The sequence below is a fragment of the Oncorhynchus keta genome, chromosome 7 (genome assembly GCF_023373465.1).
Source record: "Oncorhynchus keta strain PuntledgeMale-10-30-2019 chromosome 7, Oket_V2, whole genome shotgun sequence".
Taxonomy (NCBI): Eukaryota; Metazoa; Chordata; class Actinopteri; order Salmoniformes; family Salmonidae; genus Oncorhynchus; species Oncorhynchus keta.
The window spans coordinates 16,246,772-16,265,862 of NC_068427.1; the positions used below are offsets into that span (position 1 = coordinate 16,246,772).

The following is a 19,091-nucleotide window of genomic DNA, read 5'->3' on the forward strand; positions in this document are numbered from 1 at the left end:
TCAATGGCTTCATCAATAAGTGCATTGAGGACGTCATCCCACACAGTGACCGTACGTACATATCAAAACCAGAAGTCATGGATTACAGGCAACATCCGCACAGAGCTAAAGGTTAGAGCTGCCGCTTTCAAGGAGCGGGACACTAATCCAGACACTTATAAGAAATCCCGCTATGCCCATAGACGAACCATCAAACGGGCAAAGCATCAAAACAGGACTAAGATTACGCACTCCACACTGCCCTTTCCTACCTGTACAAAAGGAACACCTATGTAAGAATGCTGTTCATTGACTACAGCTTTGCGTTCAACACCACAGTGCCCACAAAGCTCATCACTAAGCTAAGGAGCCTGGGACTAAACACCTCCCTCAGCAACTGGATCCTGGAATTTCTGATGGGCCGCCCCTAGTTGGTAAGGATAGGTAACAACACATCTGCCATGCTGATCCTCAACACAGGGGCCCCTCAGCGGTGCGTGCTTAGTCCCCTCCTGTACTCCCTGTTCACCCACGACTGCGTGGCCAAGCATGACTCCAACACCATCATTAAGTTTGCTGACGACACAACAGTGGTAGGTCTGATCACCAACAACGATGAGACAGCCCATAGGGAGGATGTCAGAGACCTGGCAGTGTGAGAGATTCAAGTTCCTTGGTGTCCATATCACCAACAAACCACCATGGCCCAAACACACCAAGACAATCGTGAAGAGGGCACAACAACACCTTTTCCCTCTCAGGACACTGAAAAGATTTGGCATGAGTCCCCAGATCATCAAAAAGTTCTACAGCTGCACCATCGAGAGCATCCTAACCGGTTGCGTCACCGCATGGTATGGCAACTGCTTGGCATCTGACCGTAAGGTGCTACAGAGGGTAGTGCATATGGCCCAGTACATCACTGGGGCCAAGCGTCCTGCCATCCAGGACCTATATACTAGGCAGTGTCAGAGGAAGGCCCAAAAAATGATCAAAGACTCCAGTCACCCGCGTCATAGACTGTTCTCTCTGCTACCGGACGACACATCCAAAAGGCTTCTTAACAGCTTCTACCCCGCAGCCATAAGACTGCTGATCAGTTAATCCAGGTGGCCATTTGACCCCCCCACCACCCTTTGTTTTTACACTGCTGCTACTCGCTGTTTATTATCTATGCATAGTCACTTTACCCCTACATGTACAAATTACCTCGACTAACCAGTACCCCCACACATTGACTCAGTACCGGTACCCGCTGTATATAGCCTCGTTATTGTTATTTTATTGTGTTACTATTCATTTAATTTTATTTAGAAAATATTTTCATAACTATTTATTGACCTGCATTTTTGGTTAAGGGCTTGTAAGTAAGTATTTCATGGTAAGGTCAGCTGTTGTATTCGGCGCATATGACAACTAAAATTTGGTTTGAAATGGGTCAAATATTGCACCTTTAGTAACTAAAAACTGGAAGCCCTATACAGTGTGTAATCTTCATATAGGGCTAACCCTCATGAATGGTAATGCAAAAACATTTATATTTTTGCTGACATGTAATCACAGATATTGGACTTTTACACGGTCCCTAAACCATTTAAGTGCTAGAAATAAGCATATTGCCTCATTTTCGGCTCTGTTAAGGGAGGAGTTAGACCATCGATAAAAACAAAGGGTGTACCTTGCTCTCTTCCATCATCTGATCCTACAGTAGATACTGTGCATTCGGAAAGTATTCAGACCCCTTCCCTTTTTCCACATTTTGTTACTTTACAGCCTTATTCTAAAATGTATTAAATAATTTTTCCCGAATCAAAAAAACAGAATTACATAATTTACTGAAGTATTCAGACCTTTTGCAATAAGACTCGAAATTGAGCTCAGGTGCATCCTGTTTCAATTGATCATCCTTGAGATGTTTCTTCAACTGGATTGGAGTCCACCTGTGGTAAATTCAATTGATTGGACATGATTTGGAAAGGCATACACTTGTCTATATAAGGTCCCACAGTTGACAGTGACATTCAGAGCTAAAACCGAGCCATGAATTCGAAGTAATTGTCCGTACATCGCCGAGACAGGATCGTGTTGAGGCACAGATCTGGGGAAGGGTACCAAAATTTCTGCAGCATTGAAAGTCCCCAAGAACACAGTGGCCTCCATCATTCTCATTCGTACTGCACACATTTAGTTAATTGCTGAAAAGCTTTAAGATAAAATATAAGTCATATTTTCAGGGTCAAAATCAGGTGCAATAATTGACTAATTATTGATGGAAATATTAAAAGTATTAAAAATATGGTTTTATAAATCGTTGTGGATTAGTAGAATATTGAAATAAAAGACAGGCCTACTTCTTATTTGTTAAATTCTGAAAACAAACGTACTTAGTCATAATAGAACAACAAATCAGGAAATTCAATTGCCAGGGTTAGAGCTTCCAAGCCCGTTCTATTCATTAATATGTATATGGTAGAGACGTCCCAAGGATTCGTGATAGCACGGACCAGCACAGAAGCAAAGACAGTACAGTATGAAGATAATTAGAAACTGCTTCTCCAATAAACATCCTCGATTACGCTTGTGGGCGATGCCATGGCGACGTTGGCGAGCTAATAAACTCATGCACAGAAACACATAATCGGGTCTAACGGTCGAATCTAGTTTGTACCTTTAGATTTCGATCAAATTAACCATGGAAGAAATGTTAACTTCTCTCATTTACTAATAAAATCCCGACCGGGTCTGCTTCACAAGCGTTTCCGGAAATTGTGTGATGTTGCACCTCTGAATTTAGAAACTCTGTGACAGATGTGCGAAAGGATTTGTCGCACCTCATTTACGTCATCAAATAACAAAATGTACACTCCTTTGAATTATGAACTAAGCTTTGTTGCTTTAAAATAAGTAAGGTGACTTTAACAAGGGAGAAAACTATTGCCTGAATAGAGATTTACATAACTCATGTCAAGATGAGTTGAAAAACTGTTTCATGTCATGTTCATGTGCAGCTGGACCTGAATACAGAAGCAGTATGAAAACAAAAGGAAGTGCGGAAAACAAACTTGATAGGTCCATCAACTGTGCATTATAAATGTTGATATTATGTTGAAGATTATATAAAAACTCTTGCACACTGTTACACTGATAGAACAATGGGTTAGTTAAAAACATATTTGCTGTTATCTTTGCCACAAGCACTTTCATTGCACTGATTGTGTCCCAGACTTGAGGGGGGTGTGTACTGTCACTGTTTGAGCTTCTGTTACGTAAAGCCGCTTGATGCTGTGACCACCAGGCAGAGGAGCTTCAAGATTTGCCCTTCCAGACCTATTGGTAGATATCCTATTTTCATTCTAACTTCATAGCTAGGCTATAGAAATATAGCAAATATCCACCATTGGTCGAACCTTAGTTTGAGGATGTTTCTTGACTAAAGAAGCCATTGAACTTTACTAAAGTTGGTAAAACGTTCACTGAACTTATGGCAACGGCATATTGACCCTGATCTCACATTCGTAAAGAATAATTAAAATACAAACTGGCAATCGCATAAATTATCAATCATGTAATCGTTCTATATTGCAGACGTGTAATAACTATTGTTATTACTGCTTCAATGAACACGTTCCATATTTGTTAATTGTTGTGTCGCAAAATTAACTCACTTCCCTAACAATGATCACATGCATTCTGTTATAAAGTGATGATTAAAAAAATGATGGAATATATTTGTATTTGTTTTGTTATTAAAACACACACAGGCAGACTGCGGGCCGAAGATCAAGCAGTGTTTCCATAGGAAGGATTTTAAAGCGCAAAGATGGCGGCTTCCTTGCTGAGGATAGGGCGACTTGGCTCTCTCAAGGTAATGAAATGTCATGCACATAACCACAGTGTTCTTTAAGGTTTTAACGCACCATTGTTTTCGAAAAGACACCTATAATAACCTGCTCCTTTGTTTTTCCATTTGTGCTGAGAAAAACGTGAGTTGTGTGCTTGATTGGATTTTAGAAACATGGAAAGCGCTAGCAAACGTTAGATAACTTAGCTATCCAGCTAACGTTAGCGGTATACTTTTCATATCAAGTGCACACGTGGTTAATTTAGAATATGAGAAACTATTGAGTGAGTAAACAAGTTGTCAAAGTATATAGCTATATCAGCTATTTATTTAAGATTGTGACCGCTCGCTAACTTTCTATACGTAAACGTTGATGTTAGACAGCTAGATGGCTGGGCGGTGGGGCCTATTCGCCATGTAGTAGGAGTAGCTAGTCTTCTGCTATAGCTAACATCTCTGCGCTTAAATGTAATAGCCAACCAACTCAACATTGAACGTTAACTAACTGCAAATCTCAAGTTTTGTCTGACAATTATTAGTTTGTTGCAGTCATGTGAATTATCACTAATTCGTGTGTACTTTGATCAGTGCGTGCATGCGGAGAGCTGGGGCTCTTTGAGGAGAGCTCCTGCAGCTGTTGCCTTATGCACGAATGCTGGTGGTCCCAAGAAGCCCAAGAAGAGCAGTTCAGAGAGTAAGTACAATTATTTGTAGTGTATGATACTTGAGCAGATTAGTGATGTGGAGTTCACGAACGATTGGTTCTTTTTGAACAACGCTTTTTACGTACCCGAGTCATGATTAGTTGTGCATTTAAGCATTTCGCGACACTCGCAATAACATCTGCTAACCATGTGTATGTGACCAATAAGATTTGATGATTTGAGTGACTAGTTCATTTAATTAGTTTGTTTGACCTGCTGACAGTAGGGTTGGTATATGCTCCTGCGGCGCTAGAGTCAAATCAAATTGTATTTGTTAAATGCTTAGTAAACAACAAGTGTAGACTAACAGCCCATGTGCTGGGATGGGATGTAGATGCAGTGCCTAGGGAACGTATTAAGACCCCTTGACTTTTTCCACATGTTTTTACTTTACAGCCTTATTCTAAAATGGATCAAATAAAAATCAGTAATCTACACACAGTACCCCATAATGAGAGAGAAAACAGGTTTTTAGATTTTTTTTTGCAAATTTATAATTTTTAAAAAATAGATACCTTATTTACATAAGTATTCAGACCCTTCGCTATAAGACTCAAAATTGAGCTCAGGTGCATCCAGTTTCCATTGATCATCCTTGAGATGTTTCTACAACTTGATTGGAGTCCACCTGTGGTAAATTCAATTGATTGGACATCATTTGGAAAGGCATGTAAGAGCAAAAAGCAGGCCATGAGGTCGACGGAATTGTCCATAGAGCTCCGAGACAGGATTGTGTCGAGGATCTGGGGGAAGGGTACCAAAAACTGTATGCAGCATTGAAGGCCCCCAAGAACACAGTGGCCTCCATCATTCTTAAATGGAAGAAGTTTGGAATCACCAAGACACTTCCTAGAGCTGGCATAAGGCTGTAACGTACCAAAGTGGAAAAAGTCAAAGGGTCTGACTACTTTTCAAAGGCGCTGTATATACAGTACCAGTTCAAGTTTGGACACACCTACTCATTCAAGGGTTTTTATTTTATTTTTACATTGTAGAATAATAGTGAATAGATCAAAACTCTCTAATAACACATGGAATGATGTAGTAACCAAAAAAGTGTTAAACAAATCAAATATATTTTAGATTTTAATAATATATTTTCTTTAAAGTAGCCACCCTTGACCAGCCTTGACAGCTTTGCACACTCTTGGCATTCTCTCAACCAGCTTCGCCTGGAATGCTTTTCCAACAGTCTTGAAGGAGTTCCCACATATGCTGAGCACTTGTTGACTGCTTTTCCTTCACTCTGCGGTCCAACTCATCCCAAACCATCTCAATTGGGTTGAGGTCGGGTGATTGTGGAGGCCAGGTCATCTGATGCAGCACTCAATCATTCTCCTTCTCGGTCAAATAGCCCTTACACAGCCTGGAGGTGTGTTTGCATCATTGTCCTGTTGAAAAATAAATTATTTTCCCACTAAGCGCACACCAGATGGGATGGCCTATCGCTGCAGAATGCTTCATAACTATGAAGTAACATATGGAATCATGCAGTAACCAAGGAAGTGTTTTTTTGTTGTTTTTTTGTACGTCTTTTGTATACCACCCCATACCATGTCACAACACAACTGATTGGCTCAAATACATTAAGGAAAAAAATTCCACAAATTAACTTATAACATGGCTGGTTGAGAGAATGCCAAGATTGTGCAAAGCTGTCATCAAGGCAACGGGTGGCTACTAAACAAATCAAAATATATTTTATAATATTTCTTTTTTGGTTACTACATGATTCCATGTGTTATTTCATAGTTTTGATGTTATTTACTATTCTACCATGTAGAAAATTACAAAAATACATTACCAAGGTTGCTGCGTTCTATGTTGGGAGTCATTTTATATATTGCATTGATGGTATCGCATTTCTATAACTAAATAGTTCGAAGATTGAAAATATAAGACTACATAATGGCAGTTTGTCGGACAGAGGTCTCTCTCTTTCTCTAACAAAAAAGCCATTTTTTTTGCAAAAATGTGTAAGAATTGACATTACCAACAAATGGAAATATGTTCAGAATAAATAGACACGATATGCAAAAACTAGCTCCCCCTCAACAGAGATCGATCATCTCGAAAGCTAAAGCAGATAGCTTGCTTCGGCCCACCGCCTAAACGTTGAAGTTCGACTTCATGCATCTCTGTTTTGGATCTATTCCAAAATGCCTGGCTGTTGCCTCAACAGAATTTTGCTTTTGCGGATTTCATCACTTCCTAGCTTGAGTTAGGTGTTTTATTTTTTTTAATGCACATGACTGTGGCAATAATCAGAAGCTTTGTCCATGGTAATCTCATAAACAATTCATTTAGACCCTAAGTTTATTTGAAACAGGTGTTTATTTGCTGAAATATGTTTAAAAAATAAAACGTTTTAGGATACTTTGTTTTTAAGCACACTTTTACAAGTCTGTCACAAGTGACCACTCCAATAAGCCCCCTATGGTGAGCAACATTTGAATGAGAAGCTTGTACAATCATGACTCAAGTTTAGATCATTGTTCGCCAGCAGGGCGAGTCAGAGTCAGTAAAAAGAGCCCAAATTCCCATCACTAGAGCAGATTCTTGAGCATAGTGAGAGTGCTCAAATTGTGGTACAAGTATAATTAGGCAAATAGACTGACTAACTCCATAAACTGACCCTTTTAGCATCATTTTGCTGGATATTTTACAAAGGCATCAAATACTTGGCACACCATGACAAAGTGAGAGACTAGGCTGTGAACCATCTAGAGATTTCATTTAGCTGTAATAAAAGGGCCCAGTTCGGCATTAATCTTTTGCTCCAGGAAGAAGAGGATGAAGACCCAGTGATGTCAAGACTGAATAAACACCCCAATCTGACTGATTAAACACCCCACTTGTGACATGACCACTCCATTTGTCCCAGAAGATTTCTATTTGTCGTGAGACTTTTAAATATGAAGTATTGTGGAACATTTCCATAACTAATCAAGAACACTCCATAATCCTGCCTTTACTGAAGATTGACCAGCACTGTCATTATGAAGTTGCATAGAAGAAAGGTTTGCCCCCCCAGATTACATTTTAAATAATTTTCAGATGCTGAAGACGCTGTGTACAGTAGGTGCCAAAGACATTGGCAGAAGTCAAGACGATGTTAGGAGAAGAACTGAAGATGATAATCTAACTGAAGTCATTTAGGTCTACATGCTGAAGGGAAAGTGATGCTCAAGCGTTCTTGGGTCCCTGGAGCCTAAAGGCTGAAAAATCTACAATTCTGAATCTTCTAGAGATTTGTTTTCTGCGGGCTACTTGTACCACAATTATCTTGGCTAGTTCAACCATTAAAAAAAAAAAGAATTGTGGTGAACATTTTGAATTTAAAGTCTTCCTTCCCCAGGTGTCCACATTTCTCAACTTTCAGTAATAGGCCTATAAATCTGTTATTTTTCAAATACCTGTATCCTTAAGTTGAATTGTTAATGAAAGTTAGTTTTATCTAGTGGCCAATTTTTGTTTAGTGGCACATAAGCACTTCAATTATGAAACTATACTTTGATTCACATTTGGGTTTTGTAATATGTCCCTCCCACAGGAGGCTGGTGAGAGGTGGACAGTTCATAATAATGTCTGGAATGGATTAGTATCAAACTGTGTTTTTATACCGTTAAGTGTGCTCATTCCAGACATTACTGAGCTGTCCTCCAATGTATGTGCCACCAGCAGTCCATTTTAATATTACAACAACACTTTTTGTACCCTTGCTTGAAATTTGGCACTTGTCTAGTCACCATATGTGTCTTGCAAAGGGACATTCTTGAATACTCTGGGGGTAGCCATGTTGTGCTGGGTAATTTTCGTCCACATTTTTATGGAAAAGTTGGTGTCCAAGCCTTTTACACTACATAGAGTATGAATAGAAGTAAATAAATCCTTTGTTTTCACCCCTCCTCCGTCCTAGAAAAGTCCCAGGGCAAAACATACTTCGATATAGAGAAGCTTGTCCCACACAGAACATATGTGGAATTTCCCAGGAAAGACGTGACACCAGCAGCTGCTGCCGCAGCAGAACTTGCTGCCACCCTCAAACCTTTTGAAGCAGTTGCCGCAGAGCCAATTGTCGCCGCCACTGAAGCTGTAGCAGCTCCCGCTGCAGTTGTAGAAACCGTTGCCCTCTCAGGTGAAGCAGTTGCTGAAGCCGCTGCACCGACTCCAGCCGCTGCTCTGGCAGCTGAAGCTGCCCCCATTGTTGAAGCCATTGCAGTTGAAGCCATTGCAGTTGAAGCCATTGCAGCCGAAGCCATTGCAGCCGAAGCCACTCCCGTTGTTGCTGCTGAAGCTGCCCCCGCTGTTGAAGCCATTGCAGCTGAAGCTGCCCCCGTTGTTGCAGTTGAAGCCATTGCAGCCGAAGCCACTCCCGATGTTGCTGCTGAAGTTGCCCCCGCTGTTGAAGCCATTGCAGTTGAAGCCATTGCACCTGAAGCTGCCCCCGTTGTTGCAGCTGAAGCCGTTGCAGTTGAAGCCACCCCTGCCTTTGAAACTGCTGCTGCAGCCGACGCTGCCACACCCGCTGTTGAAACTGCCACTGAAGACGCACCCGCTGTCGAAGCCATTGCACCCGCTGAAGCCGTTGCACCAGCAGCTGAAGCCCCAGTAGAGGTTGCCCATGCAGAAGCTGCCCCTGTTGAAGCTGCGGCTGAAGCTCATGTTGAAGCCGTAGCAGAGATTCCAGTAGAAGCTGACCCAGTTGAAGCTGCTGCAGAAGATGTGGCTGAAGCTGCCCCCGTTGAAGCTGCAGCCCATGTTGAAACCGTAGCAGAGGCTCCAGTAGAAGCTGACCCAGTTGAAGCTGCTGCAGAAGATGTGGCTGAAGCTGCCCCTGCTGAAGCTGCAGCCGAAGCCCCTGTTGTAGCTGAGCTTGTGGCTGAAGCTACTGCTGAGGTTGTGGCTGAAGCTACTGCTGAGGTTGTGGCTGAAGCTACTGCAGAGGTTGTGGCTGAAGCTACTGCAGAGCTTGTGGCTGAAGCTACTGCAGAGGTTGTAGCTGGAGCTGCCCCCATTGACGCTGCCACTGAGGAGCTGGTAGACACCTCCCCTGTAGTGGCGGAGGCTGCAGGAGAGGAGCTGATTGCAGAGGCCCCGTCTGATGCAGTACCGATTGAGGCTTCTGAGGGTATACACCCCCCCCCCCCCTAAACCCTTCTCTCCTCTCTGTGGACCCTACAGTCTACCAACAGTCATATTTGTATTCCCATTTGATGTTAATATATTATAACTGTAAGGATAACTTGTAAAGATAACCAAAATCACAAAAGCGCTTTTCGTTCTTGCATTGGGCAGCTTATTGGCTTATCTCTTTTAGTGGGCTTATTTACTCCATGCTATATGTCCCTTAACTACCACATTTCTACATTGCAGCCATGTAGACTCAAGCCACACAACCCCATTCTCCTCTGTGTAGTTGTGGTCCTTCTGGGATTGTGTGCATTAACTTGTAACCATGCTGCTTTGACCACCTTGATGCATGCATCTGGATGCATCATCATTTTCTCATGGGTTCATCTGTGATGGCCTGCACTGATCTGCTTGGCTCAGTGTCTTTCTGCACTTTATTTTGCCATGTTTTTCCAGCACTCACTAATTCTGAACTGCCCTCATCTTTTTTTCTCAGCCTCTCCTTTCTATTTTCACTTGATCATTGTGATGTCATTTACCTGCCAATTAATGTATTTGCACAACTCCTCATTTCCTCGTCCTCTATTCCCTTCACCAAATATTGTTTCAAAGACTTGATTCTCAATGCCCCTAATTTTGTTTTTTTAAATAATTAAAACTACTGTTTGGCGTGTTTGTTAAAGATTATTTGTACGGTTAATGCTAAAGTTACTGTGTACTGTCAAAAGTAATGTTATGGTCATACTAACCAACCAGGGTTTTGGCCAGTCTGTTGCCTCTGGGCAGCTACTGATGGATTACATTGTGAAATGGGGTCTGATTTCCTACTCTTCCCTTGTCGCACTTGTTTTACCCGGGAGGTGCATGATATCAGTTATCTGTAATTGATCCCCTCACTTCTGTATTTGTTTGGTGCTGTATGAGATTACTTTGGAAATGTCAACTTTCCATCCACTTTGTGGTCAATGCACTCGGTGAGTTTGAGTTTGCACCTTGGTTGCTGTGTGTGGAATTAAACATGAGTAGGGGAAGAGGTTGTCAATGATTACCTTTTTTGTAATGTACATGAATTGGTTATGCAGGGATTTAAATTGGACATCTCAATCTCAAATATAGATCCAGTGTCTGCCAAGTGATGCTATGGTGCTATAAGTGATGGCACCAACTTGTGATGCCTAGCATGACACGGAACTTATTTAACCTGTTACCTGACCTTTCACACTCAATCCTTTCCTCTCTTACCCCTGTAGATGCTATACTGTCTACCACTCCCAGGTGCTGTTTTGTGCATGAGGGTTTAGGTCACAGATGGGATTTGTTTTTTTAATCATATGGTTTAAGCCAAAGGGGCATGGTCATAGTTGGAATTTCTGTGAATGAATGGAAAATAATTGTCTTTTCTTGGACTCTCAGCTCAACTGGACCCCATCCAGAAGCTATTCCTGCATTCGATCCGCGAGTATTCCTCAAAGAGCGCGTAAGTGACAGAGTTTTTTTTTTTTGTGTGGCTAGCGCTTCGGTTTTGCTTACAATCACACCCTTTGTCATCAAGCTGACGTTTAGGCCTATTTTTTTCTCTCAGGGCTAGTGGTGGTTTGGTAGATGCAGGCCCTGCATATGAGAAGAACTTGGCAGAAGAGCTGACTAAACTCCAGAGGCTGTATGGCGGTGGTGACCTCACAGCTTTTCCAGAGTTCAAGTTCCCAGGTTAGTAGTTTTATAAAGGTCATGAATCTTTTAAAAAATGCTTTACATAGAATTCTCATCTCACACCCTTTCTCTCCTTCTTCAGAGCCCAAGTTGGAGGAAGTTGCCCCCAAGTAAACATCACCAGTCAACTTTTCTGTTGTCTTTTCCTGTCAATCTGTTCTTTGAAGCGGACATCTAGTAATAAATTACGTAGGCTACTATATCTAATCAAGGCTAAAATAATGTTCATTCATTTTGTTTGTGGGGTATACAGCTGTTTCCGTGTATCTAGAAATGTTCTTGCAAATTAGTCTGTATTAGACGTACGTGTTGGAGGACAAGCTGATGCTGCACTTTGAGCTGTGAAATATGCTTTTGCATAGGATGAAGATCCAGAAATGTTTTAAGTTGGATAAGGGAAAAATAAACTCTGATCCATATTGTTTTACTTTTGTCTCCGTTGCATGTTTCATCCGAAAGTGGATCAATATGTTGTAAGTCATCATTGTACATCACATGCAATGCTTAAGTCAAGAGACTACCCATACACAATCAGTGGCCAGTTTATTAGTGACACCCATCTAGTACTGGGTCAGACAGCCTGAATTATTTGGGGCATGGAAACATTGCTCAATTGGTATCAAGGGACCTAACGTGTGCCAGGAAAACATTTCCCACACAACCGCCAACAGCTTGTACTGTTGACACCAGACAGGATGGGTAATGGACTCATGCTGCTTATGCCAAATCCTGACTCTGCCATCAGCATGACACAACAGGAGCTGGGATATGTTGCACCAGGCAATGTTTTTACACTCCTAATTGTCCATTGTTGGTGATAGCATACCCATTGGAGACGCTTCTTGTTTTTAGCTGATAAGAGTAGAACCCGGTGTGGCAGTCTGCTGAAATAGCCCATCCGTGACAAGGACTGACGAGTTGTGCGTTCCGAGATGCTGTTCTGTACTGCGCTGTTATTTGCCTGTTAGCTTGCATGATTCTTTCTGTTCTTCGACCTCTCAATGAGCTGCCGCTACCTGGATGTTATTTGTTGCACCGTTCTCGGTAAACCTAGACACTGTTGTGCATGAAAACCTCAAGATGCCTGCTGTTTCTGAGATGGCACCAATGATCATACCACGCTCAGTCACTTAGGTCACTCGTTTTTTCCATTCTAGCGTTCATTCGAACAGTAACTGTCTGCCTGCTTTATATAGCAAGCCACGGTCATGTGACTCACTGTAGAAGCAAACTATTTTTGTGGATTGGGTGGTGTACCACTCAGTGTATGTATTGTACAACTGCACATAAATTCCTATGAATAAGATGAATACAGATTTGCCTTAACCTTTAATTACAGATGCTGTATGTCCACATATTAGATTTGGGGTGCCGTATATTGATGGAACATATCAGTGGAGGTTGCTGAGGGGAGGACGGCTCATAATAATGGCTGGAAGGGAGCAAATTGAATGGCATCAAACACATGGAAACCGTCTTTGTATTTTATACTATTTCACTAATGCTGCTCCAGCCATTTCCATGAGCCCATCCTCCCCAATTAAGGTGCCACCAACCTCCTTTAAAATGTGTACTTTTTTTAAATAGGGCAGCAGGTAGCCTAGTTTAAAGGTTGCTGGTTCGAATCCCTGAGCTGACTAGGTGAAAAATCTGTCTGTGCCCTAGAGCAAGGCACTTAACCCTATTTGCTCCTGTACGCATCTGATAAATGACTAAAATCTACTTTTTATTTGGCCCAAAATTCAAAAGGCACTCGCACATCTGAGCAATCTCTTTGCAGGTGCATGGCAACAGAGGAACAAGATGAAGGAAAAAGGAGGGTGCTGTGGTTGTTTCGACTATGAAAAATATAAAGAAATTCAGAGACAACTCAGTACTGAACGTATCTACAGAAAACTGAGTGTTGATCCCCACACAGGTGTTCCAAAGGGATATATGCTCTAATCTGGAGCCCTATTAAACCACCTTATCTCAACCTGAATATGAATATCTTTACTGCAAATCTGCTATACGTCCATGCCTGTACGTTTTACCAAAATTACAAACCTTAAAACACAAGGCAATTATCCAGGCAGGCCAGTGGTTGCAGGAATAGGCTCAATGCTAGAGCCATTGTCGAACTTTGTAGACTTTTTAATTAAAACTCACGTGCAAGCATTGCCATCATATGTAAAATACTCTATAGACTTCATAAACAAGATCTCACCAATAACGGGTTTAAAAGAAGACTATTCTGATCACATCAGATGTCGAGAGTCTATATACCAGCATCCCCCATGTATGTGTGTGTGTGTGTGGGGGGGGCTGCCAGCACTAGCACACTATTTGGGAGACAGAGATACTAATGAATATCCACCAACAAACTTCATTCTAGAGCTGGCAGAATATGTTTTGACATAACTATTTTAGGTTTGATGATGAATACTACCTCCAAACGAATGGAACATCGATGGGCTCCACATTCGCCCCGAGCTATGCGAACCTTTATGTGGGTCTTTTTGAAGAACGTTTTGTTCATAATGAAAAGGAAAATCTATTTTTGAATAAAGTCCTGAAGTGGTATCGATATATTGATGACATTTGCATATGGTAAGGAACTGAACAAGAGCTGTCAGATTTTATGACACTACTCAATGACATTGACCCCAATCTCAAATTCACTATTGAATGTGACACTCAACGTGTTCATTACCTCGATATGTGGATTGAGAAATCAAATTGAACCCTTGTTAACAACTCTGTATAGAAAAGAAACAGACAGATATACTCTATTATAGGGGGACAGCTTCCATCCTGAGCCATTAAAAAGAGGACTTCTAAGAAGACAGTTTTTCAGACTGCGCCGTATATGCCATTCCACAGAGGATTATCTAGAAAACGCAGCGGAGATGCACATTAGGTTTCTAAGAGGAGGCAATTCACCACAATATGTGGATGTTGGCCTGGCGTAGATCAGAAAAGGATCAGAAATAGACACCCAGGCTAACGAAGGCTGCATTTACAATACAAAACAATGGAATGTTATTTTTTTCTGTGAAGGCTCTCCAGCAAGAGAGCTCGGGCCTTTTGAGGAGCCCCTCTGCAACTGCACCCTGCACCCGCCAAAGAAAGCAAGGTAGTGGAATGGTGGGTTTTGGTAAGTGAAGGGTTAGTTGGCAGGATCATTTTATTAGTATTTTTCCCCGTTTTGAATCACATAGTGTAATGGATTTACACTATCCAGTCTTGTTGGTGGCGGTAATGTACTTTTCGGTTGCCAACCGCCATTTTTTTTTTAAACACAGGAAAAAAAGAAAAGAGGCCAATGATGTGTATGTACACGTCTTTTGTTTCCCCACGGAAAATAATAGAGGGAGCACCAAAATGGCGACTTCCTTACTTTGGCTAGGACGACTGGGGTCTCTCAAGGTAAAATGTTGTGGTTATTGACTAAATATGTTGTTCTTCAGTTGTAATATCAGAAATAACGTATTCGTTAGATGATTGGTTTCTAATCAACGTAGCCCCCAAAAATGTTGTTAAACAACCGAATTCGCCGGTCCTGTTGACCTGAGCTGGACTGCTTGTTAGCTGACGTTTTGAGACTTGGCTGCACCTATGGCTTTTTATTTAGACGTAAATTGTGGTGATGACATTGTACAATGCATAATAAAAAATACGTGCTCATTATGATAGCTTGGTAACACATTAAATAACTGAGCCAGGGCACGGGTGCTTAGGCTGGTCCCAGTTTGTCAAGCCATACATGGTCAGCATGACAATTCCATAAGGAGGGCAAAAATAGACTTACACCAAGGCTAATGAACGCTGCATTTACAATGGAATGCATTTATTTCTGTGCAGGCTCTCCAGCGAGAGAGCTGGGTCCTTTCGAGGTGCCCCTCTGTGGCTGCATTCTGCACCAAGGTGGAGCAGCCAAAGAAAGCTAAAAAGGCGAAGGCTGCAAGTAAGAGCACAGGTTTTTGTTTATGTCAATGCCAACTCCGCGCTCAATAACCCCCAACAGCACACCTTTTTTGTTGTAGCCCCATACAAACTCACCTGATTCAGCTTAATGATTAACTTAGTTGACAGGTTGACTCCGGTGTGTTTGTCTGGGGTAAAATGTGTGCTATTTGGGTACTCAAGGACTGGAGTTGGGAAATACTGGTTTACTTTATATGCCATTGCTAGGTCCTTCTTATTTTCCCCTGAGTAGCTAAACCTGAATGACATTTCTTTCTCTGGTATAGCCCACACTTGGATTATCTCCATGATTCAAACTATGTGCCAACAAACTTAATCCAATGACCAAATTCCTGGAATCTTACAGATAAATCATGACCATTTTCTAAAGCCAATTGTATTTCTGTAGTTCTACAGAAGCATTGGGGTTAGGTGAGTTTTCTGTATGTTGTTTGGTATTGGTAGTTTTATGTAACCTGTACCATTTGCTCAGCCCTAGAGGCCTCAGAAGAGAGGGTAGCACTACTAGCCTACAAGACCACATTTGCCTTCCTGTTAAGCTTTTAGCCTCAGGACTTTTCCCAGCACAGGCTCTAGGTGAAATCGAAACAGTGGCTAGCCCTGTCACTGCCGAAACAATAGTTGTTGCAGCTTCCGCATCTGCAGAACCAGCTCCCATTTCCACAAGCCATGCCGAAGCTACGCCTGTAAAACTGCTGTGGCCGAAGAAATGGCTCGTCCTGCTGTCGATGTAGTTCTCCAGTCGTTGAGGTGGCTGCTCCTGCTTCTAAGAGTGTTGCAGAGACTGCAGCTCCTTTAGCAGAGGACGCTGCAGCACCAGAAACACCAGTAGTAGAAGCCGCTGCACCAGTCGCTGAGGCCACAGCAGTCGCCCATGCTATTGCCATTGAAGCAGTCATGAGAGGCCCCAGTTGAAGCGGAGGCTGTCGCCAAACCTGCTCCAGTCGCTAACATTGCTGCTCCCATCGATTTTGCCTCACCTGTAATCGATGTTGCCACCGAATCGTGGATGCTGCTCCCCCTGTCGCTGAGATTGTTTTTACTGTATGTTCTGAATCTCCCGCGCGAGAAGACATTCCATTCTCTGCAGAACCACCCAGAGTGGCTGCTGCTGCCTCCACTGAACCCAGAGCCCCATCGTGCTGAGTCTGTGGAGGATGATAAGTCTGAAGTGAAATCAAAGGTAAAACCAGCAATCCTAGTAGATTTATTTGCGGCCATTGCTGAAGCTGTGCGAGTGGCTACACCTGCAGTGACTCTGGATGCCGTTACTGAAGATAAGGAAAAAGCAACAGAAGTTGTAGCCGAAGAGGTTCACGTGACCACACTACTGGTTGCAAGTGCTGAGCTGGTTGACCCCGCTCCAGTCCAGGAAGCAGCCCCAGCTGAAGCTGCTGTGGAGGTTGCCCCTGAAACGGCCCCTGCTGCAAGTTCTGAGGAGCTTGTAGACTCTGCCCCTAAGATCGCTGCTGCCCCAGAGGTTGAAGTGACAACTCCAGAAGTCGCAGCTGCAGTAGAAGCCACTCCAGAAGCTGTCATGGAAGCTGCCCACGAAGCTCAAGGAGCAGTAGAACAAGTATCTGAAGCTGCCCCTGTAAAAGTTGACGCTGAACTCCTATTGAAGCTGCATCGGGAGCCCCCGTTGAAGCTGCACCAGCCAAGGCTGTTTCTGAAGCTGCCCCAGTTGAAGCTGCCGCAGAGGAGCTGGTAAATGAAGCTGCCGCAGAGGAGCTGGTAAATGAAGCTGCCGCAGAGGAGCTGGTAGATGAAGCTGCCGCAGAGGAGCTGGTAGATGAAGCTGCCGCAGAGGAGCTGGTAGATGAAGCTGCCGCAGAGGAGCTGGTAGATGAAGCTGCCGCAGAGGAGCTGGTAGATGAAGCTGCCGCAGAGGAGCTGGTAGATGAAGCTGCGGAGGAGGAGCTGGTAGACACCGCCCTTGTTGTGACTGAAGCAGGAGAGGAGCTGAATGCAGAGGCCCTGGTTGATGCAGTACCGATTGAGGCTTCTGAGGGTATACACCGCACCTCCATAAAACCATTTTATTTCTCTCCTCTGTGGACCTTTCCAACCACAGATGGCTATATTTCTTCTAAATGTTGTTTTTCATAACATAACACATACTGTTAAATGTTAATACTCTAAAGTGCCTAACATAAGTGCTTTTGCTTTGTTTTTTTTCTCCCAGCCATTTTATTATGCCATTTAATTTGCTCTAGCTAGTATTCTTGCTGTGTGTAATGCAAAATTCTTAAAGTGAAAGTAGACTCATTTCACACGATAATTTTGGCTACTTCAGCCAAGTGCATGACGCATGTTTGCGTTAAATGCTCGGCTCTACTTGCATTTACCTCTGTACTGATGGTTCCCAGTTGGGACTTAGGATCTATATTTGCATATAGAACGTTAATTACATAGCAATGTATTTTATATTGCCTTGCCTGCATTGTGCAGATTGAGGTTTTCCTTGTCTTCTGCACACTTTAACCCCACACCATCATTGTTACTGTATATTTTTGAAAGATGCTGCGATACATGTTATTTTACAGGCTCACATTGGATATTTTCTCACAAAACAAAAAAATGGCAGTAAACTAATCGTGCTCTGTTTCCTCCCCCCTCACTCTTTTGTCTAGTATATTTACATGCACACTAATAATTAGATATTAAACTGATTATGGCAATAGTTTGGCATTAGTCATGTGAACACTACCCTTATTTTGTAGGAATTTATTTTCATTATTGGCACATGTAAACACCTTAATCAGAGTTCATGCCTTATATTTGATCTGTGCATATGCTATTATGAGCAGTGTGAGCCTACCTCTTTGGCAAGAGTGCGGCGAGTTTGGAAAATCCAACAGTATCTTTGAAATAGTTTAGATACAAACTTTGGCCCAGCTAGGGGAGAACAACTGCCCCCTCTCATTTGAAGCCATGAATGTTCAAGGCTGACTGTGGTACTGCAGGCATTGTTTGCAGAAAACAGGATTCCCCGTTATAGTGAATGGAAAAAATGGCAGTCTTAGTGTAAATAAAACAACATTTCGAAGACAATCCTGGTGCCAATAATTGCTTCTTGATCGGATTTATTTTAAAATCCCACACAGAGCAAGTTAAGGAATTTGGATTGTAATGGTAGCCTGCAGTACCCCGGTCAGCCTTCAATTTGATTTACACAATGGATTGCAGGCAGCACTGAGCACTGTGCTGTTTTTCTGCTAGGTTTTGATGGTTGATAGGGTTCTGAATAAGACCCTAAAACCAAAAGGGACTCACTAATTCAGCAAACTGCTTATTTCTATCTTTTTGAGTTATGGTTTTATTTTAATAAACTCCAGCCCCTTGGTCAGCCAGGTTACCTATATTACTGTGCTTTCTCTTATACCCGTTTTTGTGTTCTAACCCCTTAAGAGGCGGCAGAGGCACCTCCAGCGCCAGCCCCCGAGTCGTTCGACAACAGTACTTACAAGAACCTCCAGCACCACAACTACAACCATTACACCTTCGCAGACCTGGACCTGGAGATGGCCAAGTACCGTCTGCCCCAGCCCTCCTCCGGCAGACCCTCCCCCAGACACTGAGATGGCCCAGCCTGCCTGGACACCAGGCCACGTGATGGCCCGGGTGTCTTAAGAATAATTTCCCCCTCTACTTTACGATCCCTAAGACGTGCTTGCAATTGTTATAGGAAATGTATGATATTAAACTACACGAAAGGGATATGAGGCTTTGACATTTGTGTAATGTTTGAGGTTTTT

General features: G+C 42.6%; 2 protein-coding genes across 2 annotated transcripts; both read left to right on the forward strand.

The window, feature by feature from the left end:
* Positions 1-3,208: 3,208 nt before the first annotated feature.
* LOC118386079 (calphotin-like) lies at positions 3,209-11,794 on the forward strand. Its single transcript, XM_035773478.2, has 7 exons — positions 3,209-3,312; positions 3,741-3,844; positions 4,409-4,514; positions 8,444-9,655; positions 11,071-11,134; positions 11,240-11,364; positions 11,450-11,794. The coding sequence occupies exons 2-7, from the start codon at positions 3,800-3,802 to the stop codon at positions 11,479-11,481; spliced, it is 1,584 nt and encodes a 527-aa protein (XP_035629371.1). The 5' UTR covers positions 3,209-3,312; positions 3,741-3,799; the 3' UTR covers positions 11,482-11,794.
* Positions 11,795-14,633: 2,839 nt separating this feature from the next.
* On the forward strand, positions 14,634-19,066 carry LOC118386081 (NADH dehydrogenase [ubiquinone] flavoprotein 3, mitochondrial-like). The gene is made up of 3 exons (XM_035773485.2): positions 14,634-14,775; positions 15,211-15,313; positions 18,745-19,066. The coding sequence occupies exons 1-3, from the start codon at positions 14,731-14,733 to the stop codon at positions 18,912-18,914; spliced, it is 318 nt and encodes a 105-aa protein (XP_035629378.1). The 5' UTR covers positions 14,634-14,730; the 3' UTR covers positions 18,915-19,066.
* Positions 19,067-19,091: the final 25 nt, after the last annotated feature.